The 27739-nt window shown below is 43.9% G+C and overlaps 1 protein-coding gene across 3 annotated transcripts in view; it reads right to left on the bottom strand.

The window, feature by feature from the left end:
- The window catches only part of SPSB4 (splA/ryanodine receptor domain and SOCS box containing 4), a 145692-nt gene that overhangs the window by 82232 nt on the left and 35721 nt on the right, over window positions 1–27739 (bottom strand). The window contains exons 1-2 of one of the 3 annotated variants that reach the window (XM_060242176.1): window positions 25530–25628; window positions 24289–25142 (exon numbers count right to left, since the gene is read on the bottom strand). In XM_060242176.1, the coding sequence (XP_060098159.1) occupies window positions 24289–24982 (694 nt within the window). In that variant the 5' untranslated portion in view covers window positions 24983–25142; window positions 25530–25628. Of the gene's footprint in view, window positions 1–24288; window positions 25143–25489; window positions 25629–27739 lie in introns of those variants that run through there. The other 2 variants (XM_060242177.1, XM_060242175.1) reach the window with 2 other exon arrangements.

Here is a 27739-nt window from a genome sequence, read left to right on the forward strand (position 1 = left end):
TTAAACCAAACCCCACACTCGTCAAGTTAACAAAAATGGCTGCGGACATCAAAAATTCTTATATAGAAATATTAAGTATCAGGATTAGTTTTGTTCATTTTCTTGGTGCGCAGCACTATGTTTTAAAGTTAAAGAGTTAAGGTCAGAGAGAGGGAGAGGGGAAAGTCAGGAGATATGGAACCAATTCTTCTACAAAGTTTCCACTGTTGGTTCAATAGTTTGGGAAGAGCTTTCCTAAAACTTTTTGTAAGCATTCTTTCCCAATAATGCTATATGTTGGAGCTAATTATATTCTCTTTAGGATTGCCATCTAATGGTTGGCAACCAGTGGGAGTCAGGAGCGGGGACATAGGGGATGCTGGCATCTGATGGTACTGCATTACTTGTTGGAGGTGCTATCTGTCCACTCAAGGAATCACTGGAAATGCTTTGGCTTTACCATAAAGCAGACTACTGCCATTTCTGGGTTTATCCCAGAAGTGACATAATGTCCTTGGCCAATGGCTTAATTTTTTAAATCCTTCCAGCAGCTGGAGTGATGGCAGGAAATGGAAGCTGGAGGGAGGAAATTACTTATCATCATCATTTTATTTATTTATTATTTGAATTTATATTCCACCTCCCTAAAATGGCCTCAAGGCAGATTACAGGCAAGTTACACCATGCAATGAATACTATTAAATAAAACCACATTAAAACAGCAAAATTAAAATGTATATCAGCATGGTTTCTACCTGGCACCACTGGGTTGAATTTAAGTAAATTTGGACCTTAAATGATGGTAGCTTCAGCTGCAGCAGGTGATCCCATCATCAAACTGAATTTTTAACCACCCTTCCTGATAGCCGGGGTCAGAGAGGTTCCCAACAAAGTTATAATTATAGACAAGATAAATCCAAAATTAAATAAGCAGGAAAAAAAATTGCATTCCCTGTCTCTGCAGCAATCTGACAGACCTAATTCTTTTAGACTCTGAATGGTCAGATACTGGTGCTTAGCTATTTAGCTAGTAGGAGAGTTTGTTAAAGACTGTGCATTACTGATTGCAGTGCCCACATAGATGCGAATGCTAACTTTCTGTCTTAATACCCACTTTCCTGGGTATACTGAATGAAAGCTACACACTGACTACCGTCATGGGGTGGCAAAAAGAGCCTTTCTGCCCAGAGTGTACAGCAGCTACATTCCAAAATTTCCAAATGTCTGCCTCTGCCCTGCCACTCATGAATCCCTTCAGAAATATTGACGTTTCCTCACATTCCATGACAACTGGGGAAATAAATTTAATAATAAAATTACATTGGGAGGTAAAGAAATTGTGGACCAAGCAGGAATTAAAAGGAGAATTAAGCCTGTCCCTGAATATAAAGTGAGTTTTTTAAGACTAGAGTGGTTAAAAAGTATTCATTAGCACCAGCATAACAGAGGTGTTGGCCTTCACAGAATATATAATAAAGGATGTACCAACAGTGCATTCACATAGTTGCAGCAGCTTATTTGTCTGCTGCCCACAAGGACAATGATCTTATCTGTCCTCTGCTATAGTGCATGGGAAATTTAGAACAAATAGATTTTTTACCATATGTTATGTCTATTTTCATTTTTCTTTATCTGCAAACATGAACATCTCAACACAACACAAAGCTGGAGAACTTTTTATTCCAAATGGGATAATCTCAAGACTTTCTGTTACAATTACTGCTTGTAAGGTTATTTTCCACTTAACTTTTACTTATTTTCCACATACTGTTTCCATTTTTATGCCTAAAATAAGTGCAAGAACATTGCTCTTATTTTTGTTCAAAGTGTATTCCCAAATACTATGTTTAACTTAAAACAAACAAGAGCTACTTGAGCTGTGGCCTTTACCCATCTTAATTCAAAAATGGCAAAACTAAAACATGTCAATGGGTAGTTTCATTTTGAGCAATTAAAATTCATAAATATAAATGTTGGGTTCATGTAATAGAGTAAAACTGAGGAAAATAGTAGGATGAGAAGGAGTAACCACTATGGCTAAAAAGGAACACAATGTTTCAAGTTTCACAGATCTTAGGAAGGAAAAAGGAACACTGGCACTTAATGTGAGGGTTCCTTCTACTCTAAGGAAGGGCATTTTAGCATGGGTGATTCCCACCAATCAGTTATGGAGGCAGGTCTCAATTTCAGAGCTCCTGCCCCAGTGTGGGTGGGGGTCTTCTTACTTCTCAGTTCAGGTGCTCCCCAAGCCGTATAATAGCTTCTCCTAGAACTCAGAGAAAAAAAATATAAAGACAAACATGCCAGATAAATACTGCACAGCACTGAACAAAAGAGACAGTAAATGAGAAGACAGAGAAACAACAATGTAATGGAAACATATATATCTAGAGGGGGGGTATATGGTCAGCACACTTTGTCGCCTCCCCTACTTTGGGTGGGATAAGGTGTCCTGCTTTCCTCAGAGTAGAAGGAAGCCTCAAGTTAAGTCCCAATTTTCCTCTCTCATTTTAAGGGGGAAGGCATCTTTGCATGGGATGTCCAAAAGCAGTTACTCCTGTGTTCGGTGGGAATGGCTGACCTTCTTTGAAACACCTAATGAAGTAGCCATCTGTCAAGACTGGAGTTAGTTGATGAAGAATGTTTATGTACTGGTATATGGAAAACCCTCAGGCAGCGATCCTACTGATAACCTGAACTGAGATGTTGGTGACAAGGAACCACAATGCCTACTGATCCTTTTAAGTCCAAGGTTCACTTGGATGAATGAGGATGACATGAGCTGTTTGGTCAGTGCTGCACTGCAGACTTTCTACCTGTCTGGGTAGGTGGAAGGAACTAGGGAGAATTACTTACACAATCTTTCTCTCAAGGAGAAAAATAAAGTTCCACCTGAAACCAACATGCATCTTATCTTCAGTCTGTGTGGAAGTTAACAGAACGGGAGCAGAAATGAAAACTCTTTGGTCAATAAATTGGAATTACCCTTGTACTAATGTAAGGTCTATTCCAAGGGCATCTTGTCACAAAGAAGACACAAGGACTAGTGAGATCAAGGTTCCCTACTCTGAAATTCTACCTGCTGAATTCACAGCTGAGAGGAGAGAGCTTAAAAAGAAAAATAATTTTTGAGAGAGACCCCATTACAGATTTGAAGTGAAGGTCACTGGGGCCAATAGTATTGTTTGCAGTCACTTAGTACACTGAGTATCAGAAGATGAATCCATACTACTCCTTGATAAGGAAAAAAAATGGACATCTAGACATAGACATCTTGTCTACCGGGTAGAAGACTGGGTGACTGTTCACACCTGCCTGCATAGGGCACCATCTGTTAACTTAATCAGATTCCCACATCAGGAAACGGAGAACTTGGTGTATATAAAAGGGGTTTTTATCTATGTCCCAACAGGCAAACTTGAGGTCATCATAATCTTGGAGATGAGCACCTGCAGGTGCTGTGAAGCCCTTAGGCTCTCTCGTGTGCGTATGCATATGTACCTCTGGGAAGCAGTAGTAGATGCAGTCGATCCAGTGCTATTGCACACTCCCTCATTAAGGGAATACCAAAATTCATCCCCTTCTAAGCTATGTTGATGCCTTGGCATCCTGCACCACTCTCACTCAGCCTGCAAATTCTATCATAAATCCAGGGCTTGCGTTCAAGGTACATGCCTAACTACTTCTGGTTGTCTGCGGCTGTACATGCTTTTCCAGGGTTCACTAGCCTGACTGCACTGTCCCTGCCTCCCTGTTTGGATAGGAAGAGAGTGTCCTCATCCTCCAGGCACACTGGTCATTCTGTTCAGAGCAAGAGTCTCTGCCTCCCTGTTTGGGGAGGTGTCCCTGTTCTCAGTTGGAGTAAGACTGTCCATGGCTTCCTCAGTGTCTTTTGTCAATCCATTGGCACAGCTACACCTCGCCAGTTTGGTGTAGAGCCAGTTTGGTGTAGTGGTTAAGTGTGCGGACTCTTATCTGGGAGAACCGGGTTTGATTCCCCACTCCTCCACTTGCACCTGCTGGAATGGCCTTGGGTCAGCTATAGCTCTGGCAGAGGTTGTCCTTGAAAGGGCAGCTGCTGTGAGAGTCCTCTCAGCCCCACCCACTTCACAGGGTGTCTGTTGTGGGGGAGGAAGATAAAGGAGATTGTGAGCCATTCTGAGATTCTGAGTGGACGGCGGGATATAAATCCAGTATCATCATCTTCATCATCTTCTTCCTTGAAATGGAGGAGGAACATAAGGGAAGGTAGAATTCAAGAAAACCTGATGTAGAAGAGAAGGCTGGGGAAGCCCAGCTCAGGAGCTCCCATAGAAACCTTGCACCACTGAAGTCAAGAAGTTTGAAACTATGGTCTGCTTCCTTAAGATCAAGATTCTCACTTTAACCCCAAAACTAAATGAATGAACATCTTAGATTTGATTACTCTTTTTACACTGCATACTGAATAACTCTACCCGAGGTCTGTAGGATACGTAATTTAATACTAATATATGGCCACCAGCTTGGAGGGCTTTAAAAGGGATGTGGATAGATTCATGGAGGGCTGGGTTATCAATGGCTACTAATCATGAAGGATATCCATTCTGTCAGTAAAATGCAACTAACCTTAGATCTGGCAGTTACTGGCTTCTCCTATTCTCCCCCATTGGCTGAGCCACCTGTCGCACTGATTCACAGAGGAAAGAAAAAAAACCTTCCTTCGACTGGCTGAGGGAAGGAGAGGGAGGGAGACAGCCAGAGAGACTGTTGGTCTGAAAGGTGTCACTAAAAGCCTCTGAGGCAGAACTTATTGGGGCCAGGCCTGACTGCCGCTGCCAGTTCCAGGTTGGTGGGAAATTCCTGGAGATTCTGTGGTGGAGTTTGAGGAGGGCATAGGAGTTAGGGCATGAAAGCTGGCTGGGTGATTTCGGACCAGTCACAGACTTCCAGCCTAACCTGCCTCACAGGGTTGTGAGAGGAGAATGATGTAAGCTGCCTTGGTTCCCCCCCCACACACACACACCGTGGAGAAAGAATGTCCTTTGCATATGTAGAGGCTGCAGGGAGGGGGCTGATGGAAAGGTGAAGTCGGAGGGGCAGATAAGGGGAAGGAGATAGGGTTGCCAACTCCAGGTTAGGAAATTCCTGGATATTTAAGGGATGGAGCCTGGGGAGAGGGTGGGGTTTGAGGAAGTGTGGGACAGACAGGTACAATGCCATTTTCCCCTGGGGAACCATCATTGCCAATCTTCAGGTCTCAGCTGGAGATCACTCAGAATTACAACTGGCAGAGATCAGCTCCCCCTGAGGTGGAGGGGGTGAATGCCTTCACTTGGGTGGATGTAAGAAAAATCCCCCTACTTTTCATACACATGGACATCGTGATCACCAATATGGTTGCCAGGGTGCCTGGAGTTTTAACTCGCACACATCTGCTCTAAGAAGTGGACTTTGCCCATGGTTTCTAAGGCTTATGTGGATACTATAAGCCTCAGCTTTGCAGCAGAATTCTACATCTCTGGATGGGTGTTAGCCAGAACTACAGATGAGCTTCCAGCTGCTCCTTGCGTGCCCAGTCTTGGCCGCTGCAGTGGAAGAAGCCACGCCAGCATAAACTGTACAGGCAAACAGTTTCCAGCCTATTTCCATGAACCAAAGCCTAACACCACCAGAATCCATCTTGTTTTCCTGACTCCATATCCAACAGCTGCTTCAACGTCTGCATAAAGCAATCAAGCTTATCTTAGGCGTGGATCCTGCCAGACCGCCTAAGCCTTTGTCTAACGGAACTCAAGACAAAGACTGGTGCCAAGAAGAAGACTGAACAAGAGGAAGACCATCTTCAGCCAGAGCCAAGTTCCTTTGTGTAAACCAGGTAGCAATTTGGCCATCTATTGTCACCAGGTAGCAATTTGGCCATCTATTGTCACCTTTTTAGATAAGTTTGGTAAACTCAAGCACACCTCCACCCAGTAATTTCCCCCATTCTTTTCCCCATTTTGGAGCCTCACCCTGGTCCATTGCAACCTGAAAGTCCAACCAGGTACCCCTGGACCAAGCTTGTTCATTGATTCTACAAACCCTAATCACCCTGTTCGTCTACCCAAGTGTTTCTCTCTCTCTCTCTCTATTTTTCTTAGGACCGTGTGTATGATTTTATGAGTATTTTATCTTGTATGGAAGCCTATATTTTTCTGAAATAAATTTTAATTGTTTTACTTAATTAGAGTCCCTAATATTTTTAAGCATTAATTTCTGGACGTGGCATCCTGTATACACAGGTAAAAGATCCTGATGAAGCCAAGTGCCCCCCTGACAATTCCCCAACCTCGTTTTGAGGGCATTTTGGCTTACATGGGAAGATGGCAAGGGTGGGGAGAGGCACTTGCCCAGAGCCTCTTTCTAGAGCCCATTATATTTTTCTTCACAACGGGCCTTATTTCTAGTATAATATATTAAAAAGCCCTCAAAAACTTATATACTAACCCATCTGCCACCACTTCTTGACATGGTAGTAGCCAGCATCAGGCCCATGCATGTCATGGCACACATCATTGTGTTTCCTGGGATCCACTTTCTTCTTTCCCATGGTGGAGAGTCAATTCAGGCTTCCTCCACCACAGTGGTGTCTTTAGGAAATACACATTTGAAAATAGCTGCCTCCATCATAAGATGATACTTGATGTGGAACCTTCTAACATTCTATAGAACCTTGAGATTTGACCTAGCCCCAATGGCAGCCATTTTTCCTTGAATCCACTTCCTCTTCTCAAAAATGTTCCCAATCTCAAAAGAACTTTGATTTAACACAGAAAACTAAGCATACCTGGGTTGCTGAAGTGGGAAGAGAAAGAATAGCTAAATTTCAGTGGATTACAAAACCCTGTATAGTGGGGTGGGGAGAGAAAGGACATTCTGTTCTTCAAAGAGTACAATTTAGTTTTGCAAAATGCAGCTTTTGTTGGAACTGAAGGAGCTATCTACACAAACATGTCCAATTAGCATAATCATTTCCACTAATTAAGGGAGCGGGAAGGAAACTTCACACCTACATGCATCTTAGAGTGTCTGGCTTCAACAATGTTTTATGCACAGAATGGAAAAGAGCACATACACTCATGACAATCTGTAGCTGGACAAGTCTGCAAACCAGAGCAATGACTTCAGCTGTTCTCAATGTTCCTGCTTCTAAGTAGGGTACGATTTTGATAATTCACTTTTGTCTGACAAGGCAAAAAAGCTTAGATCCTATACCTTGTTTTCCCTTGCACACCTCTTTGTCCAGGACAGAAGTGGTCCTCCAAGCACATATTCCTCTGATACCAGACATTTTCTTCACACCCAAGCAATGCCTTTGAACAAGCCAAAAAGTAGCTAGCGCTACAGGAACATGACAGACAGTGGAAGATCTCCTCTAGAACAATCAAAGAGGACCAAAAGCAGACACAAAGTACATGATCAAAGCCAACATACCTCTACATGAAACAAGGACATTTGGTTTTCAATATGAAACAATGTGAAGCAGATTGCAGCCAGCCTCCTACCATTAAAAAATAAAAACCTGTAGTATTTCAAAATGCACAAGCTTCCCCTGCTCCCTGCCACAGTCAACACACACCCTCCACTGAGTCTAAACAAGTGCCCCAAGGCTCTCTACACTAGAATATAAGGATCCACTTGGGGGAGGAAATACTCCCACAAGATGTGTCATCTAATTCTAAACAGATTTGTTGACTAGAAGAATAAAAGCAAATCTAAAGTACATGACAAAGTTAATCAGGTTTTCTGATTCCAGGCTTTGGAGAGTTCATTGTCTTAAGCATTTCACAATAAGAGAATCCTAAATAGCAACAAGGCAACATACAAAACATTGATGGACAAGGAATGAATGGAAGGATGAAGCACAGGGAGGGGGAAGAGATTAATAATGTGCCTGACTTAAAAAATAAGTTAGAATAAACAGCCAAAAGCCAAAAATACTTTTGGTTGTGTGCTGTAATGATAATTTAAAATGTAGCCTAAAGCTATGCGGAAACTAGATTAGAAAAATGTCAACAACTGGATTACAGGAGAAAATTATTTACTAGAGAAGAATTCTAATTAATGTTCCAGCATAGAGAGAAAGTGTATTCAAAAACTATGGCTTAAAATTACACTAAAGAGACAAATTATTCTGATGGTACTGTTACAGAGGAAAACTTTACTAAGATGCCGCAAAAGGGAAATACCACCTGAGTTCCTTTCCAAGTTTATGTTTGACACTACTGCAATGCAGAGAAGTCACAGCAAATCACTGTGTGGTATAAAACTATGCCAAAAGGGGCATGACAAACCAAGCTCATCTATAACAGGTAAAGGTAGTCCCCTGTGCAAGCACTGGGTCATTACCAACAGGGTGATGTCATATCAAGACATTTTCATGGCAGACTTTTTTATGGGTTGGTTTGCATCTACACCAGTGGTCCCCAACCTTTGTGGTGCCGGGAAACGGTACCAGGGCCAGCCCACCCACCATGGGCCCAGGGCTGGCAGGATGGGGGCACCAAATTTGGCCCCACCCCTGAAGTGCCATGCAGCCTCTCTGCCACCCCCCCGGGTCCTGCAGCCTCCCCGCCATCCCCTGCGGCCGTGTAGCCTCTCCGCCCCCTCCCTGGTGGATGTGCAGCCTTCCTGCCCCGTCTCTCATTGCAGCGCCTCCTCCACCACCCTCCATTTCTACTATTTTAAGGCAAAAGAAATCTTCCTCGGCCCCTTAAGGGCTGACCACCCCCCCCCCCCCGATCTTGGTGGGAAAAACCTTTGTAACAGCGGACGGCAACCCGCTGAAGAAGTGGCACCGCCTTGTCTCCACCCCACTTCCTTCCCACACCCAGGAGCGGGGATCAGCCCTTAAGGAGTTGGGAAAGGCGGCGCTTCACTGCCCTTTCTTCTGCCTTAAAACGGAGAGTGGTGGTGGAGGTGCGCAAGGAGAGACGAGGGTGGCGAGGCTGCAGACCGGTTCCAGACAGGCCACAGACCAGTACCGGTCTGCGGACCGGAGGTTGGGGACTCCTGATCTACACTTTACCCCTAGCAAGCCGAGTACTGATTTTACTGACCTTGGAAGGATGGAAGGCTGAGTCAACCTCATCTATGCCATATTTCTAAAACGCTCACCACATAGCCAGCTCCACACACACCTAATATCTGGCTCTACTTTTCACAAATTAATTCAATTAAAAGGCAGAACAACACCAAGCCACCTTTGCTTGTATAATTACATTGCTGACATACCATATATTGATTAAAATAATCCTGTCTTGCTGTCACAACTCCAAATATTTATAGGTTGAAAGTCAGGGCCACTGACACTGGGCCAGTGACATGGACTCAGCCTAGCATGCTGCAGAGGGTTGTTGCAAGGATAAAACTCAGACAAGGAGGATAATCTGAACTGCACAGTGTATAAATGATGTAAATACATAAGTTCAGCCATTTTCTTCCCATTGCTAGAAAATTTTGGCAAACTTTGAAATAAATTACATAAAAACACACAAACTAATCTGATCATTCCTGTGCTGCTTCTCTATTAATACCTCTTTGGTCAGGAGATTAAAGCACAATGGTCAGAAGAAATTATGTATACTTCCAAGCAAGTTGAGACTTCATTTTGGAGAGGTGACCCATTCCAATCAATTGTAAAATAAAGTGCAATAGCACTGTCAACTTGCATATTGTGAGTAAGGTTGCCAAGTCCAATCCCAGAAATATCTGGGGACTTTGGGGGTGGAGCCAGGAGACTTTGGGGGTGGAGCCAGGAGACACTGGGGTGGAGCTAAGGGGGAGGGGGGGAAACGGCGCCGGGGAGCGTGGCCAGCCGCCCCGTCTCAGAGCGGGCGACACCGCTGCGCAGCTGCCGCCTCTTCTTCGCTCGCCGTGGCTGCTCCTCCGAGATGGGCTCAGCCTGAGCCCATCTCAGAGGAGCAGCCAAGGTGAGCAGAGAAGAGGCGGCAGCGGCGCGGCGGACTCGCCCGCTCCGCCTCTGGGGTCCCCCGCCAGGGCGGGAGGGTTCGGAAGCCTAATTGTGAGCCTATTAAGAGAGAAACCTGCATCTTCAGCTCTTCATTTTATTGGTAGCTTTATCTAAGAAAGAAAGAAGCATATTTTAAATTTGAAGAAAATATTTATTTATCTGAAGATGATAAATCAAAATGTCCTGCTGGCAGCTGTAATATATGCTATTTGTTAGACTTTGTGGCTAACTTTCAATGATGTCATTCAGTTCTTTTGCATTTTTTCTTAGCAAGTAGCTATTATTTATACCCTGGTATATATATTTCTCTTATGTAATTGTACATTTTTTCTAAATATTTCTATTTATTTGTAATCATTAGTGGGTAGTTGCTTCTCACCCCCATTTTGTGATTTTATACTTTATTACAGGTGGTTTTGATGAACTGCCTTCTCCTTTATTTTTATTTATTTATTTATTTTAAATTTATATCCCGTCCTCTCCATGAATGGACTCAAGAGTGGCTAACAACAGTCAAATTTACATATTAAATCAGTAAAACATTAAAACCATAAAATTATAAATAGAGGATTTATCCCAATCCAGTCTTGGACATAATGCTACAAAAGCAATGCCCACATCCTTTCAAGAAACAAGAAAATTCCAGGAACAAACAGGAGCCCAAAGCTTGCACCAGTGAAAATGATATCCATGATGCTCATTACCAAGGCTAATTATGGAAATTCTGTGAACACTTTATTATATTAGTCCTTCCCACAGAAAGTGGATATTTATTACAAAACATACATAACTTTTCAAAGTGAGTGGGATGGGAAAGCAGAAGACCAGTAAATCTCCTCTAAGTAGAAGTGCTACAGGGCTGATTTCTGTAAAAAACTGAGGGGATGAATTATGCTTACAACTGTTTTTATTGTATATTATAGGCCATATATGAATGAACACACCTATTGGAAAAGCTACATTGCTACTTTTAATATCACTAGACAACTATGCACACTGTAATCTAAGAACATAGTTCTATTCAGCTCATCTAGTTCTACAATAATTGAATTATCACCTGATCTGTGTTCAACATACTGCTATCATGAATCATTTCAGTGAGCTGAGAACAAATAAATTTCAGACAGCAGGAGAAAAAGCTTATCAGTACAAGTCATTCAATTAAAATTATGGCTGCTTCTATAACACCTCCTCGCCTGCAAAAAAAGATTCCATTCTTAATCAGATGTATTGGATCTATTTTTTCAAAAGCAATAACTATCCAGGAGGTACAGACACAACTAAAAGTTGAACTTTGACCAGTATAGTAATACAACTTTTCCAACCAGAGAACGCACATACAAATATCAACACCCAAGCTTGCAAATAAGTGAACGCAATCATCAACCAGCAGCATCACCAGGTGCTATGGTCACTCTGTCTTCATGGTATGGCAAGGCCCCATCTACTACCCCTTTCAATTGGTGACTCACCAATTGCCCTGCCATTTTGGAGCAAATAATGTCCACTTTTGTCCCAAGGGTTATTTGCCAGAAAAATTAGGGGACCCTCAGTCAGAAGGTATCTGTACACATGAAATAAAGGTGTTAAGAAAGGCTGGAAGAAAATCAGGAACAGACTATATCTACAATGATGCATGTATCTGGCTTATCATTTATGCATTAAAGCTTTATTTCTTTCAGTGGACAACATATCTGATCACTGCACAACACAATTCAAATGCAAACAGACATGGTGTGCTCCATAGTTCCTATTCTAATAGTTTTCCATCCAATCAAAGAATCATGGTCTGCTGTCCAGTCTCACTTTGAGAAGTCTTCTCTACCTCAAGTCTTCCCCTTTCCTCTGCTCCTAAACAGTCCAGAGGCTTCCTACAGATGCCTCTGCCTGCCTCCAACCCCACAAAAACTTTCATTCCTATTATAAAAATATTTGCCTTCACCATTCAAACTCATATTCTGCTCCAGAAGTGTATTTGTGTACTTGGGGTCTACACTTGTTTACCCTCCCTCAGTTCTCTTCCATAAACTCAGCTCAATGCTACTTGTTTAATCTGGATCCTTCCCCTGCTTGTTATTTCCTGTCTCACTCCACAGCTCTATCTTCTAGACTTTTCTTAGCGTACTGCCTGAAACTCAGTCTGGATTCCTGCTTGGCAACCTTGCCAAGCAACCTGTTTTGGAATTTTTGTATTAACCCAGTCTTTGGCTTGATGCAGTTCTGAAAGCTTCCTGTTTCTTTAGACCTTCAGATGCTGTAAGACATCTCTGAAAGAATAGGTAGTATCTCCTTTCACTCACGTTGCTGACACTTTATCCCTCCACCCTTAATGCTTTATTTCCTGAGATGTGCATTAATCAATGTTGTAAAATGTTGGGTGAGTGCTGGAACTAAGGATAAGTATGCACGAACTATTCAGTATTTTTATATTGCAAAATACTGGCACATTATTTTCCCTGTATATGCGGATACCTGGATTTCACTTTCTATCTATAAACTTGTCCTAATTATTTTGATAAATTCTTAGTCTTCATTCTAATCATACATGAGAACTCCAACACATGAAACAGATACCATATGTAAAAACAGAATATAGTAGTTAAGGTTCAGGGCATATTCCTTTCTAAAATGGGGGAGGGGAGAGTTTTCTTTGTCCATTTATTTCATACCATGTATACTTTTAAAGCTTAATTTAATTCCCCTCCCACACACCAAGAAATCTTTAATCCAAGTTAAAATATCCCGACCACTTCAGCCTTTCTAAGTAAGCAAAATAATCTATAAAGTCTTGCTTATTCTGATTAACCTTTTCTTTATTTGTTCTATTTCCTAAACATACTTTTGGAGAAAAGGTGAGCAAAACTGCTTATAACATTCCAAATGAGGTGTGGCTACAGATTTATACAAAGATATTAGTCTTTTTTCCTCATCATAACAATATGGAATTTGACTTTTTACTACTATTTATAAATTGAACATTTTTCATTGAACCATCCACCATATCTCCAGGATGTCTTTCCTGGCTAGGTTTCCTCGCAGCACCAGGTCTGTACAATCTCAGTCAGATCTAGGAACCACCTCAGCACCACCTGCCTTTCTCCCTTGCTCTGGTCTCTCCATTTGCCCCCCCCAAGTCAGAATGAAGAGTCAGACACAATGAATTGCTATAAATAATGAGCCACTTTATTAATCATCATAATAAAATGGCAAGGGCACCTAAACTGCGGCCTGGTCAGGGCTAGGGGTCTCAACAGATCGCTCCCCTGCCATTCGCGGGCAAGAGACCCACCCCCCAACCGGAGCTGTATGACACAGCTCCCGCCAGGCCAGCCCAGCTGGGAGGCACGCCCCAGAGGGCCCAACCACCAGGTGCACGTCTCAATTGAAGGCACCCTCTGGCCTCCAGGACAGTCTGCATTTTTTCCACCCTGGGTCATCAAACCCAAAGGTTGATTATGTCAGACCCCTAACTCCTCAAAAAGGGGATGCTTCATGGTCCTCCCCTAGCTGCAAAGTACCCTAAACCCAGTAAAACCTGCCACCACTAAGACTAAGTCTCTACTTAGGGCTTAGCACCTACCGGGAGATCTCTCAAGAAAAGCATATTACCCTTTTCTGAGAGATGTACCCCATCCCCTCGGTAGAGGTCCGGAAATTCCTTAGAAATACCTGGATGGGGCAGATAGTGGCCCAACCCCCTTTCCAATGCCTTCCTAATTTCCTTGTTAGCTTTGTATCTGGCCCTCTCAATAGCTGCAGGATCCCAAGCACTGCGCCAAACAAGGCGGGGCAGCATGGCTGACCAAATTATAGTGGTCCCAGGCCATTGCTCCCTAATGTACTGAAAATCCTCACGGGCTTGCCAGACTAACGTCTTGCCTTTTACTAGCCCAAGACCATTTCCTCCCAGGTGAATAATTAAAACCTGAGGAGGAAGACCCATACTCCCTCGAAATAACAAAGGCAGCAGGCTCGGTCACTGAAGGCCTCGGCGCCCATGCCAATCGATACAAACATGTCAGCTGAGTCCCAGCTGAGAGCCAACCAAAGTTCTCTGAGCCTGATGTGCGGCCCAAAACACATGGATGTGGCCACAGACGAGAACTCAGCTCCTCTGGCCAGGAACAAGAGCATCTAAAAAGAAAAAACAGTCAAACAAGAAACAGCAACCAGTAACATTTCAACCAAACGAACAAAGCTAGGAACTGAGCAAAAGTCGACATAAGATTTGTAGGCCGATGAGCACCAACGGCCCAGGTGCCGAATGGAGGAAGAAGGGTATCCCAGGGCAGCAGCTGTAGAGGCTGCCCCGATTCTAAAGGAGTGGGTCCTGAACTGCACCCCAGACAACCCCAACTCACCTAAAGCCCATGACGTAACAGCCCCAAACTGATGCTTCGTCAACGGTCTACCATTATTGTGACAGAACAAAAACCTTTCCTTGGGCCCCCGAGCTGCTAAATAAGCAGCCAAAGCTGAAACTGGGCACATCTCCAGCTCGGAACAGGTGCCAAGCTCAAGCACAGTACCTCTCTGAGACTGGTCAGTCTTAGAGCGACGGACAGTAATGACCGCTTTGCCCTCAGATCCTGTAGCAACAAAGCATCACCAGAAATGTCATTCCTGGACCGTGCCACTAGCTCACTGACTCTAAGAGCCCTGAAAAAAGCTACCAAGGACACAACATGAAATAAAGAGGCCTCAAAATATGAAGCACACACCATGCCCCAAACTCGCTTTAGACCCCTAAGAATCAATGAGGAAATAGGTTTTCGTGTGTCAAGCCTAGGACCTGCTTCTGTTGCCCACCCCTCCAGCATTGTTCGGAGACGAAAATCAGCTGTTTCCTCCTTATAACCCAGTGCCTTACTGGCAAAAGCCAGTGCAGACAAGCACCCCCTAATAGATCGCACGGCCAATCCCCTACCTCACAGAGAAAAACAGTAGGGGAGCAACTGCTCCACCGGAAGGGGCCAAACAATGCGATACCCTACCTCAGCCCTAAAGTCCTCAAACTGCCGCACGGCACGTTCATAAGACTTCCTGGTGCTAGGCGCAATGGCTAGGCCTATTGCTCTGCTAGCCTCGGCTCTCCAATCAACCATAGGTCCTGGGGCATTGGCACCGCCTCTCAATTGGCATCTGGGGCCAGCTGACAAAACCTCTCCATCTGTTTACGAGAGAGAGCATTGGCCACCCTGTTATTCACCCCAGGAACATGCTTGGCTAAAAACAATATGTTAAGCCGCAGACAACGCAGAGTGAAGGCCCTCACCAACCTCATAACCTGCTGGGATTTGGATGAAAGGGAATTAATGACATGGACTACTGCCATATTATCGCACCAAAAATGAACAGTGCAATTAGCCATATCCATCCCCCACAGCCAAACTGCAACCAGAATGGGAAAGAACTCGAGAAACATAAGATCTCGGTTCATTCCTACCTGCATCCAGGATTCTGGCCAACTATCAGCGCACTAATGTTCACGGAAATAGACTCCAAAACCCAAAGATCCAGCAGCATCAGACATGACCTGGAGCTTAGCTTCAAGCCTCATGTCATCTCTCCAGAAGGAGATCCCATTAAAGGATTCCAAAAATTCTTGCCAAACCCCCAAATCTTTCCTCATGCTACTGGTAACGCGTGTTCTATGCTGTAGCAAGCGTAGGCCTGCCATAGCATCACAAAGCCTACGGAGAAAGGCTCGCCCAGGGGCAACCACTTTGCAAGCAAAGTTAAGATGCCTAACCAGCTGCTGCAATTTGATCAAGGAGACCTTCCGCTTAAGAAGAAAGGAATGAATCCTGTTCCTTAAATCTACAAGTTTTTGGTAAGATATCCTGGACAACTGCCCCAGGGTATCCAACTCAATCCCCCAAAATATCAGATTTTGGACTGGACCCTCTGTTTTTTTCTGAGTCAAAGGAATCCCCAGTTCTGCGGCCAGCTCCATAAAGCCTGACAGCAGCTGCTCACAACACCCCATCCCCACGGGACCCACAAAACGATAGTCATCCAAATAATGAAGGACCTCCTGCAAACTCACTTTTTCACGAACAGCCCACTCCAAGAATGTGCTGAAATGCTCAAAAGCAGAACACGATACAGAGCAGCCCATTGGCAATGCTCTGTCCATGTAAAATTGGCCCTCGAAAGAGAAGCCCAAGAGCTCAAAAGTCAGCAGGATAAACTGGTAAAAGGCGAAATGCAGATTTAATATCACATTTTGCCAACTCTGCACCCACCTCACAGCGTCGTACCACGGCAACGGCCTGGTCGAAGCTGGTATATCTGATGGAGCATAAATACTCGGGAATCCCATCATTAACAGATTTCCTTTTGGGGAAGGAAAGATGGTGAATCAAATGAAATTCACCAGAAACCTTTTTAGGTACCACGCCCAAGGGGAAAACCCTAAGGTTGTCCAAAGGGGGGTGAGGAAATGGGCCCAAAACCCTGCCCTCAGCCAACTCCTTGGCAATCTTATCTTTAACTACCTGCTCCAAACCTTTAACAGAACTAAGATTCCCAAACATAAATGGGACCCGAGGCCCCTGAAAAGTGACCCTAAAACTGAACTTAAAACCTTTTAGCAGGTAAATGCTGTCATCCCTCCGTGGATACCTGGACAGCCAGTATTCAAGAGGTCCCACCTTTATCAGACTGGGCCCCCTTTTCCAGCCTGATAAATGCCTCCCCCTCCTCCTGGTTTCTTCTGATTCTTACGCACCCGGGCTTTTGGGCAGTTATTGAAGGAGTGAGGCCCGCCACACATGGGGCATTCGTGCTTGAACTGACAAGCCTTTCTTCTGCATACTCCCTGAGAACCGAACTCCCAGCAAAGCAGGCGGGTTTGAACCGCCTGCCCCGCAGAACTGCGGGAAGAGGCTGTCAAAGCTGAGGAAGTTGCAGGTGACTTGGCCACCAAATGACCACTGTCAGAGTGGTCCCCCAAATTTGACCGCACAGGATACATGACCTGCAGCCATAGCTGCTGGTGAATCCGGTCCCACTGAAGGGAAGGGTACAAAGCAGCCCTCATCCTGAATTCCTCATCGTATTGCATCCAAGAAGGCCCGCTAAACATTGTGTACGCCTTATAAATTATGTCCATGTACTGGATGAGGGCGGCCGCCCTCCAAGGCTGAGCTCGTACAATCACCCCAGTGAAGATTAAAAAACCCAGGCAGCCAATTAGCCCAAGTCCAATCTACTTTGCGCTTCTTTAACTTTTCCTTTTCTTTTTTGTCTAAGTCCTTCTTGTCCTTTTTTCTCCAACTCCTGGAAAAGGAGGGAGAAAATATCCACATACTCCCCCTTTAATTTTTTTTCTTTTGTTGCTGACAACAAATGATCCCCCAAGAGCAAGGCTACATCCCCAAAAGGTGAAGCAGTAAAAGGGACCGCCCCATAAGAAGGGACGCCCCAACCCCACATACAAGAACCCAGAAGACCTTGCTGCCCCACACCCAGCCAAACTCCGCCCAACCGATACTGTCCAGTTGGCCAAGCCCAATATGACGATAAACCCATACCTGTGTGGAAAGAAAACCCAGGACTCACCGCAGGAAAGCCTTGTCCAGCAGGTGAGGCATGACCCCAAGGCCCCCAAGGCCAAGCTGGCCCAGCATACACCTGCAAATTATTCCCAGCCTTACCAACAGATCTCACAGGCATCAGTGTTGACCCAGTTCCAGCAGCTCCTGACAATGACACCGCTCCCCCATCTGGACCGCCGAGACCTGTGGCACTGCCAGTGATGAATGCACCAGACCTGCCCTCAAGAATAGACAACCTGGTTAAAACATTCACTTGGAGCGCCCTTTTAGATGCCTTTTCCACTCCAGCCCTTTCGGAAGGAGGAAAACCCAACGCTTCCTCCAGCGGCAGCAGCCTTTGCAGTATGCTAGCATTAACTGCCTACTCACCTTCTTCATCAGAGGAAGACAAAGGGGGTGGAGGCCTCTTGGCCGGGGCCTTAGGGGACTTTGGTGCGGGCGGTTTGCCCTTGGTTTTTCCAGACCCTTTCCTACCCGACATCTCTGCAGTGCCCACTAAGCAGCAGCCCCAATGAGCAATGACAAAGAGCAACTAACGCCTTCTAGGGCAGACCTGCAAAATGGCTTCCCCACTAAACTCCTTAAAATGGCCACCCTCCCTTGAGGAAGAAAGGAAGGCCAGTATGGCTGCCGCCCCCCACAGCTAGCAGGGTAAGCCCAGTATGGCTGACCCAGCCTGAACAACACTCCCTCCGACCCTTAAAGGGTGTACAAGCACCAAAAGGCGAAGACCCCCTGCTTTAGGATGAATGCAGGGAGAGGAACAAAGAAGGACGAGGATACACCAGCCTTAAGAAGCTGCCACAGCAGGCCCCCGGAACACTCCAGTCTTCCATACGTCCTTCCACACCGCTACCGCAGCTCATGAGGAACACGCTGCATCACACAACGAAGCCGATGCCAGCACCAACACGGAGAAGGGCCTCAAGAAAGGAGCACCCCCCCACGCCTTGAAGAGCAGCAAAGAACAACCAGCCTGATCGTCATCGAGACTGAAAACAGGGAGTGGAGGTCTGGCCGTTACAATGGCCTGGCCCCACCCCCTCAAATACGCGCCCAAACGGGATGAAGATCCCCTCCCAGGGTGGCAAACTTTGCTAGTGCAGCCTAGCAGCGTTGCTGCAGGCTGCACACATCGAATTTTGTTCAACAGTGGGTGAAACAGCAGCAACTGATGTCATCATTGCCAGCCTCTTTATAATTGTGTTCCAGCTCCAGTCAATCACTGGGTGCTGAAAAACTCACATTATGTTCCCTTCTAATTTCTCATGTTTATGTGAATCAGTACTCCTCTCCCTGCCCCCTTGCAATGAGCATCACCTTACACTGAGACTCAGTTGCCATGTCACTGCTCATTCACTCAGTTTGGAAAGAGAAATCAGAGCTTGGGGTATTCATCATCCTGAGCAACAAAGAAGAGCAGGAGGGGAAAAGCCCACACTCTCTGAAACATTTTCCCCTTCCAGAGTCTATCAGGTCTCTTACACTTCTGACTTCTGCAACACATAGGAATAGGGTTGCCAAGTCCCCCATAGCCTCTGGCAGGGAACTTTTTCTGTGCGTGCACTGCACGCATGATGACTGTGTGTGCATTGCACTTGCAAGAGACGTTATCGTGCCGGCAACGTCGGGAGGAAATCCCCCCTCCAGCCCACTGTGGGCTGGTGGGTTGGGGACCTCCAAAGCAGGAGAACCCCTGCCCTGCCTGGGAGCTTGGCAGCCCTACATAGGAAAGCCAGCTCTTTTTCAGTTCTCTCCCCCCCCCCCCCCCACATGTGTAGAAGGTCCTAGCCAATGTTGGCTCTGGCTGCAGAGCACAGCAACCAACCACCAGGTTCTTGCACATCAGAGAGATTTCTTACACAGAATACTGAAGCATACAGATCTGGAAGAAATAAGCTTTGCCAAGCCAAACCAACTCTGCACAAGTCCATCTCCATAAATGTGCTTTCCTAAGATTAAGTGGTTTGATCTCACTCTCATCCATGACAGCCTCTACCTGTCTGTCTTACACAAAAAAAGCACCCCCATTCTCCAGGGATCCAAGAACTAAATTAATTCAGAAACATAAGAGGGTCAAATGAAAGGTTCTACACCTAAAAAGGATGTAACCTGCGTGAATGTAGACTTTGAACAGCACTCTTTCCAACCAGTAGCTTTATTTTGCTAGTCTGATCTTATGAATTTGTAGCCATGGCAAAAATGACCCAAATCACATCTACTTATCAATTCTGTGTTTTACCAAGAATATTTGGGCAAAACTAACTAATGCAAGCAACAAAACATTTACTTCAGCTTGTTTTTTTTTACCACAGCTCCCCCTGTACCCTTCAGAGGAAATCAGCACAGGCTCCTGCCAGGAAAGAGTGTGTATAATACAGAATCGCATTGCTATAAAAACTTTTGTAAAGCAGCCATAAAGCATGACACTGAAATATATAGTCATAAACCACAGGCTTATCTGCAAAGCTCATAGGATAATCACATTATTTAAAAAAAAAAAACTGGGTTAAAGGAAGTGTTTTAACAAATTCTGCTTAGTTTTTGTTGCCCTCCAAGGGGGTCTTCTTCTCCCCACAATGAAACCCATAACATGAGCACCTCAAGATACTTTGGCCTTCAGATGCTGGAGATGCGGGGGACATCCATTGAAGCTGACATTAAAATTGGGCTTCCAAATCAAGGAAAGTAATCCCCCAGGCACTCTCAAAAGGGAGTAGCCTGACAACTATTCTAGAGTTACATCTTTCTGACCATCCAGAAAACCTCACATTCACAGCCATAATCAGTGACACAGGTCTGCAGGACAAAGAACCAAACGTCTCAGGGTTCTCTCTCACAATGTCATCTTCCTTGATAAATTAATCATGGCCAGAGAAGGACCACCAAGCCACTTCCTTACCAGTCTGCCACCCAAGCAATTTGATGAACCCACCTAGATCATTCTACTGCCCCCTACTACTATCATTCTACTGCCCTACTACTACTATCATTCTCCAACTATTGCTTATGACTGTATTTGGACTCTCACTGCTCACCAAATTTTCAAAGCCACTAATATGGAACAGGATTCCACACTTTTGTCCAAATAACATCCCAGATCCTAGTTCTTCATTGTGCAGAATTCCCTCATTTGGCACTAAGGTATATGAAAGGACACTCTGTGATAGCCAAGGACAGCCTCATCAAATCTCAGAAGCTAAACAAAGTCAGCCCTGGTTAGTCTTAGGATGGAAGACCACCAAGATATACCAGGTTCACTACACAGAGGCAGGCAATGTCAAACCACCTCTGAATGTCTCTTTCCTTGAAAACCCTACAGGGTTGCCATAAGCTGGCTGCAACTTGGCAGACAGAGAGATGACATTTCAAGGCCTCTGTCCCTGCTTTCATTGGTTTTCTACTAGAACTTTCTTCCAGCACCATGAGCACAAAATCTCTGAATCCCCACTCTTCCAAGACAGGTTTTTTGTTTCCCATATTTTTTTTATCTACCTCCTGTGACCTTCCCCTCATTCCCCATTCCTTAGCTATTTTGTTTCCTTTTCATCTGGCCCTGAGGACTTAATTTCAATATTGTGATGATATGGAAAATTTTCTGAGTGCTGTTGAGTTGTTCATTTATAAAACGTTTTTATTGTGTTTTATTGTTTTGTTATATGTTTTACTCCACCCTGAGCCCTACGGGGAATGGGTGGAATAGAAATATGCTAAATAAATAAATACATTTAAAGAAACTAGGTGTTTATGTACTAGCCCCATGCTGATCCTAGGCTGCAACTCAGCTGCAGTACTGCAGTCCAAGCCCTCTGCTCACAACCTGAGTTCGATCCCAGAGGAAGCTGGGTTCAGGTAGCCAGCTCAATGTTGACTCAGCCTTCCAGCCTTCCGAGGTTGTTGACTCAGCCTTCCGAGCTTGTTGGGGGGAAAGTTTGGATGACTGGAGAAGGCAATGGCAAACCACCCCGTAAAAAGTCTGCTGTGAAAACATTGTGATGTGACACCACCCCAGAGTCGGAAACGACTGATGCTTGCACAGGGGACTACCTTTATCTTTGACCTTTATGTTTTTGCCATGTAGCACTGTTTCCCTCACAATAGTAGACTAATAAAAGTAGGAATTCAACAGTCTTGCCCTCTCTTCATCACCTATTACAATCACTTTCCTGTCCCCTGCAATGGGCCTACCATATCCTTGCTTTTTCTTACTATGAACATAAGAAAACAACTCTTTTATTGTTGTTGTTTTTAGTATCTCTTGCTTGCCTAAGCTCATACTGAGCTTTATATTTTTCAAACTCTCTCTCTACAAGCACTGATTGTTTATATTCATCCTTGGTTATAAGGCCCTCCTTCCATTTCCTAAATGAATCATTTGTTTGTTTGTTTGTTTCTAATTTCTCAAGTCTTTGGAAAGCTGTTTATGGAGCCACCTTAGCTTCTTTAGGCTGCTCCCATTTTTTTCCTTCTCATAGGAATCATTTGTGATTGTGCCTTCGATATTTCACTTTTAAGGAACTCCCATCCCTCTTCAACTTCCTTCTCCAACTCACCTTCCTACTGGGCCCCCACACTAAACACCACGAGCCAAGAGCCCTTGAGCTTATGCCTCTGGTGAGGAGAAGCTGTCCACAATTGAAGCCTCACCCAGTAGATGGCAGGACCAGCAGTTAACCCCAGGCAAAACTGCTAAAAGCTACAATTAGTTGCACCCAAGGAAAAGAGACAAACCCACACCACACTTACTCAAACAGGCACCACTCTCCAACAGGCTATACACACCCACATACCCCCAAACACTGTCCTCCCACATAGTCACCTCAGCTAATTCTTCTCAGAAGTTAAGGAAAGGCAAATTAAAAAAAACTCACCATTCCAGCAGCTCTCTATTCTGCTCTGTCTGGCTGTCATGTGCTCTCAACTTGATTCCCCACCTTGTCTATAACTTCCCTAGTGCAATAAAGTTACTTGCTGGTTATGTGCTTGTCTCTCTTCCATTCTATTCTTCTCAAAGATTTATTGTGCCAAACTGGAACCCAGTGAATATAACAAAAGATCCTGTTTTTACTCCAGAACACATGTTGGGGACACTCTTCGCATGACAGGCCTGACGCAGGGACTGATTTGGGTAGCACGTTACACAACAGAACTAGAACTTCCTACATACAGAGTGGCCTCTCCTTTCAAACATGTGGGCAAAACTCCCTGTTGAAATCTTTTTGCGCCGGTGACCACATTCAAGGTTCAAACACACTTAAATCACAGCAGCTTGCTCTCTCATTTACTGGGGGAAAGAAAGCTTTCTGGCATAAATAAAATCTGCTTGAGCCATCCTCACACAACCTACTTTATATGCATAGCTCTTTCCCTGTGGCTGTATTAGGAGCAGTCAGCCATGTAGATGGGTGACTTCCTAAAGCCTTAAACCACACTTTGACAGACGGATAAAGTGAAGACTTTCAGGGGCAGGGGAATCTATTGCACTTAAGACTTTTGTGCAATACAATGGATTCTTCCAAAGCAGCAGCAAGACAACAACCTCACAAAGCAGGTCATCTCCCTCTTCCTTCTCACTTCCTTCTCTACACATACTGTAACTGTGATAATTATTTCATGTAAAAAGCTCCAGCAACAGGATAAGCCACAGCCTACAATTTCTGAAGTCTGCTTTTATTAGAAAAGAAATACCATTTCCTTGCCAGTTACTTAAAGAGTCCATAGTGAACCTTCATGAAAAGCTAACATACTGCTATCTCATTTTAAGTGTCATATTACTTCAGAACACCAGCTAAATTTTTTATTTTTTTCTCTACAAAGATTCTCTGGGCAGGACTTCCAGGTGCCTTCTATTATAATCTAAACACTTCTTGCTTTCCTGCATTATTCATTAATATAGCACCAGCCATATGAATGCCATGACTTAAAGAAATGTAATCCTAGAAGGCTCACAACAGATGCAAGCCTATCCAAGAATGATGCACAACCAGTGTTTGGCTGCAATCATAGATTTGGTCCATTAGTGTAGTGGGGGACACATAAGACAAGAAATTCAGTTGTGACACAGAGTTAAACATGTGCTTATGCTCTCCCCCACATTCCTCATGAAACTAAACACTGGTGTGTGTGTTTTTCTGAACCTACAGGAGTTTCTGAAGAGCAAGCCATCAGAAATTGGGGCATAGAAGAGAAAAAATAACAAACCAGTTTCCAAAAAAATCATTCTGAAAACTTATTAAGGACTGCAATAAGTTATTTGTTCCCAAAACTTTTAAGTTCTGTAGTTCCAAAATTAGAAGTTTCAGTCTTAATTCAGATTGCTGACTATCCGTTTTTCAGAAAACAAAGCTTTAACTGTATCAAAGAGAGAGAGAGAGAATGAGAGATTAACATATGTTCAAGCCCACTTCTGAACTCAGGTTAGAAATGCAGTACATGATTTAATAAAAATTCTTTTTAAAACAGGCACAGATGCCAGTAGTACAGGTTACTGTGTTCATGCTACACCTTGGGACATTTGTATGACCACCCCCCTCCCCCCCACACACAGCCATATTCCTGAAACTACTAATTGCAGCTATCAGCCATACTATTACCACCATCTCAGGTGGGCACATTTAACAGAAAAGATTACCAAGGGAAAGAAAAAAAGAGGCAGCTACACTTTATCCCTCGAAGTCCATGCAAGAAGAAGGAAGGAAGCTGAGACAACTGCAAATAAGGAACAAAAATTCTGAAAAATCACAAGACACTTACGATCAAGTCCGTTGATGTATCTCATTGTAATTTCACAGTGCCCCCAAACTGCACTGACTATAGGATAAAGTTTTTTCCCTTTTAGTCCCCTGAAGGCAACTCCAAGGTACTGTCCATCTACAATGAAGCTAAGTGTCCCTTCATCCATATCCAAAACCACCAGTAAGGAGTCTGGTAGTACAAAAGACTCATCTGGTTCCAAAAATACAGGATACGTCACCCCAGGCTGATTTTTACAGTTATGATAAAGTTTGTTTCGTCCAAGGTCCCAGCCCCATGACTCACTATTGCTACCAACCAACGACGTATATCCCACAGAATGCAAGGGAGCTTCTGCTGTTGACACTCCAACCACAGCATGTGTCCCCCGTTGCCTGGTAGGCCAGTGAATCTGCCAGACATGTAGGCCCCTTGTATAGCCAACTTTGCCCCGGATACAGTCTGTGCTTTGGGCAACAGGATGTCTATGAAATGTCAGTTTGTCATCTTCCTTCACAAATATATTTAAGGATCGATCTTCATTATTCCAAGCATGTTTATACTGAACCTCCAAATGGGCTGGGGGCATATCCAACAACATATCCAGACGTGCAGGCTTGCAGAAATCCGGACCCCTCAGTTCTCGTTTGACAGGTCTGTAAGGGGGTTCCCTCACATCAACAGACTTTATGCTCCCTGAGATTTTTTGGCCCATTGCTTGGCTGCAGAACACCTGGCTGCAGGGAATGGAGGGTGGATCTAGGTCCAGTGTTAACTCATTAAAACACTTTCAACTGAGCCAATGACTGGATCTGTAGACTGGACTTACTTCTTCATGGATCCTCTTAAAATCGCTGTTTTCAGAATATACCCACCTGAAAAAAAGCAGAGAACCTCCAGTTAAAAAGTAGCCAACTCATAACCCACATATGCATTCTTGAAGCATTTTTCCCCCCTGATCTGTGCCAAGTTACTTTAAATCAAGATTCCACAATTCTCTTCTTTGTGGCCTTTGTACTAGTGTTCACTAGTCAAACTGTCAGCTGGATATATGAAGCTCACAGCGTTCAGAGTACAGACAGCAATTTCCTTCTTTTCATAACAGACACAGACATTCCACTCTTTTTGCCCTTCCACCCAGATAGTCTAGTCAAGGCAGTCATTGCACAGAGTTTTTCCTCCATTATCAGGTATGCCTACAGCTGCACACATTTTGACTCACGTTTTCTTTTTTTAAAAAATGCCTTAAAAGAATTCATTACTTTTTTCCTAGCATTTTCTTCCTAAATATGCCTTTCCAATCCAAGAATGTCCTGTAAGAGAAGCTTGACTAGCATGGCTGGAATGAATGGCCTGATGATAGCAAACAGCTGTGAAATGTGATACTTCACCTTTAAACAGCACCATGCCCCTTAAATAAATAGTACAGGGCAAAACTCATTTCATGATTCATGATGGGCTTGTGGGAAACAGCAGACAGAAACATAAGCATTCCTAAGAGGGGTCCTTTGACCAGCCAAACTTGTGAAGTGTTTGGTTTAAAATATAAATTGTTAAGTAGTGATGCTGAACTACTTGGGGTAGGATACTGTTCACAATTTATTTACTTTTACTACTTACCATGCCAGAAACCAAGGGTTTTGACATAAAACAATTTCCCTCCAATGCATTTTCAGGGGTACATAATGCATGAACCATGTTACTGAAATAAAGCACTTATCCTAAAAGTAGTGAGTGTTGTGCATCATAAACCATAGATTTGTAGGTTTGGGCATCTTTGCACACATACTTAAATATTTTCATATATCAGTGGTATTTTGAAAATTAAGCTAAGCTTCCAAATAATATTTATTCACTTAGCAGCTGTGAAAGGAATGCACATACACTATTAGCCTTCTGTACAGGGCGTGTGTGGAATTCCTCCAAGTGAGTTTCAGCAGGTACATGTTGCAAAGTGGACATCTTGCATGGAGTACTTGGTAAAAAAAAAGAATTTGCACAGCTATTCCAGAATATAAGACAAGTGGTTTCTTCCACCCTTCCCCCCCCCCCTTCACTGAAAGGAACAGGAAAGTGGTTGGTGCTTGGGAGGGGCACAGTGAGAGGGCTTCTAGTGTCCTGGCCTCACTGATGGACCTCCTGATGATGCCTGGTTTTTTTGGCCACTGTGTGACACAGAGTGTTGGACTGGCCACTGGCCTGATCCAACATGGCTTCTCTTATGAAGGAGTGTGCCAACATACACATGCACAGGTGCTCTCTGTCTTGGACTGCTATCTGCGTTAACTTACCTAGGATGAAGTACAAGCCCGTCCAGCAATCAGGACTTTCTCTACCTTTCAGTGCAGAAGTCAAGAATTTGCCAATGCACAGGTATCACAAGCACTGTTTAATTAACAATGCGTCCTTCCTGATTTTACTGCACCTAGGATTAAGTAAGCTTTCAAAATCTTGATGACACTATGTACCATAATGTCTATGCACACAAGCCTGTGCACATAATACCTGTGCCCATACTAAAACCAAATACTGTGGCAATTCATTTGTGTCATGTCTAAATACCTTATTTCTTTGCTAAAACATTTTTGAGCAAAGGATAATTAGTATTTCCAGAATGCAATAATGTGACATTTTCATACACATACCAGAAAGTTGGGGAAGGGAGGGAGATGGTGATGAAGATACCTTAATATTCCAGCTAGCTCTTTTTGCAATTGTTGAGGACTTTGTTCTTTTGAGAAAAACCTCACTAACTGCATGCAGAAGTATTTCTGCTGTTTTATGGTTTCACAAGCAAGACTGCCCATGTAGTTGGGAAATGATCAGATTAAGAGCTCTACATGCACACAGCAGAGAGTAAGCCAAATCGAAGCCGGAAAAAGAGTGTCAGTTTCACTTTTCAGTGCTTTCAATGGAACTGCCAAGATATTAAGGAATGTTATTCTCAGCACTAACAGTGAAATTGGAGACTTTCAAAAACCAAGCCAAAGGGATGTTATTTCACTATCAAAATGCAACTCGATGTGTGACAAAATAAGCACACCAGTGTTAGTGAACAACATAATGTGGACAGATATTTATACAACTACTGATTACTAGTAATCACGGATTTAAGGTATCCTGTTGTTAATTTAAAAATACAAGATGCACAGCAAATGGCCCTCACAATTACCCATCAGAATATCAGGGCTAGAAGCATTACTTTTTTATTGTTAATACTTGCAAACAACTTTGTTGATCAAGAAAAATAATTTCATCTCTTAATTAATTTCAGCTAGAGAGTATATCTGCTTTTGCCAAGTCTATTTGCTAACCAAAGGGTGGAGAAGGCTGATTTGCCTCTTGGATGGAGAGAAATATGCAATCCCAGTGTTTAGTTTAGCAAGAACATGCATTTAAGCATTTCCTGTATTCTGTAGTTTTCACTTTTGTAGATTTGTCTTAATATCTGTTTAGACTGTGTGGGCGAGTG

The sequence above is a fragment of the Heteronotia binoei genome, chromosome 6 (assembly GCF_032191835.1).
Source record: "Heteronotia binoei isolate CCM8104 ecotype False Entrance Well chromosome 6, APGP_CSIRO_Hbin_v1, whole genome shotgun sequence".
In the NCBI taxonomy this organism is placed as follows: domain Eukaryota; kingdom Metazoa; phylum Chordata; class Lepidosauria; order Squamata; family Gekkonidae; genus Heteronotia; species Heteronotia binoei.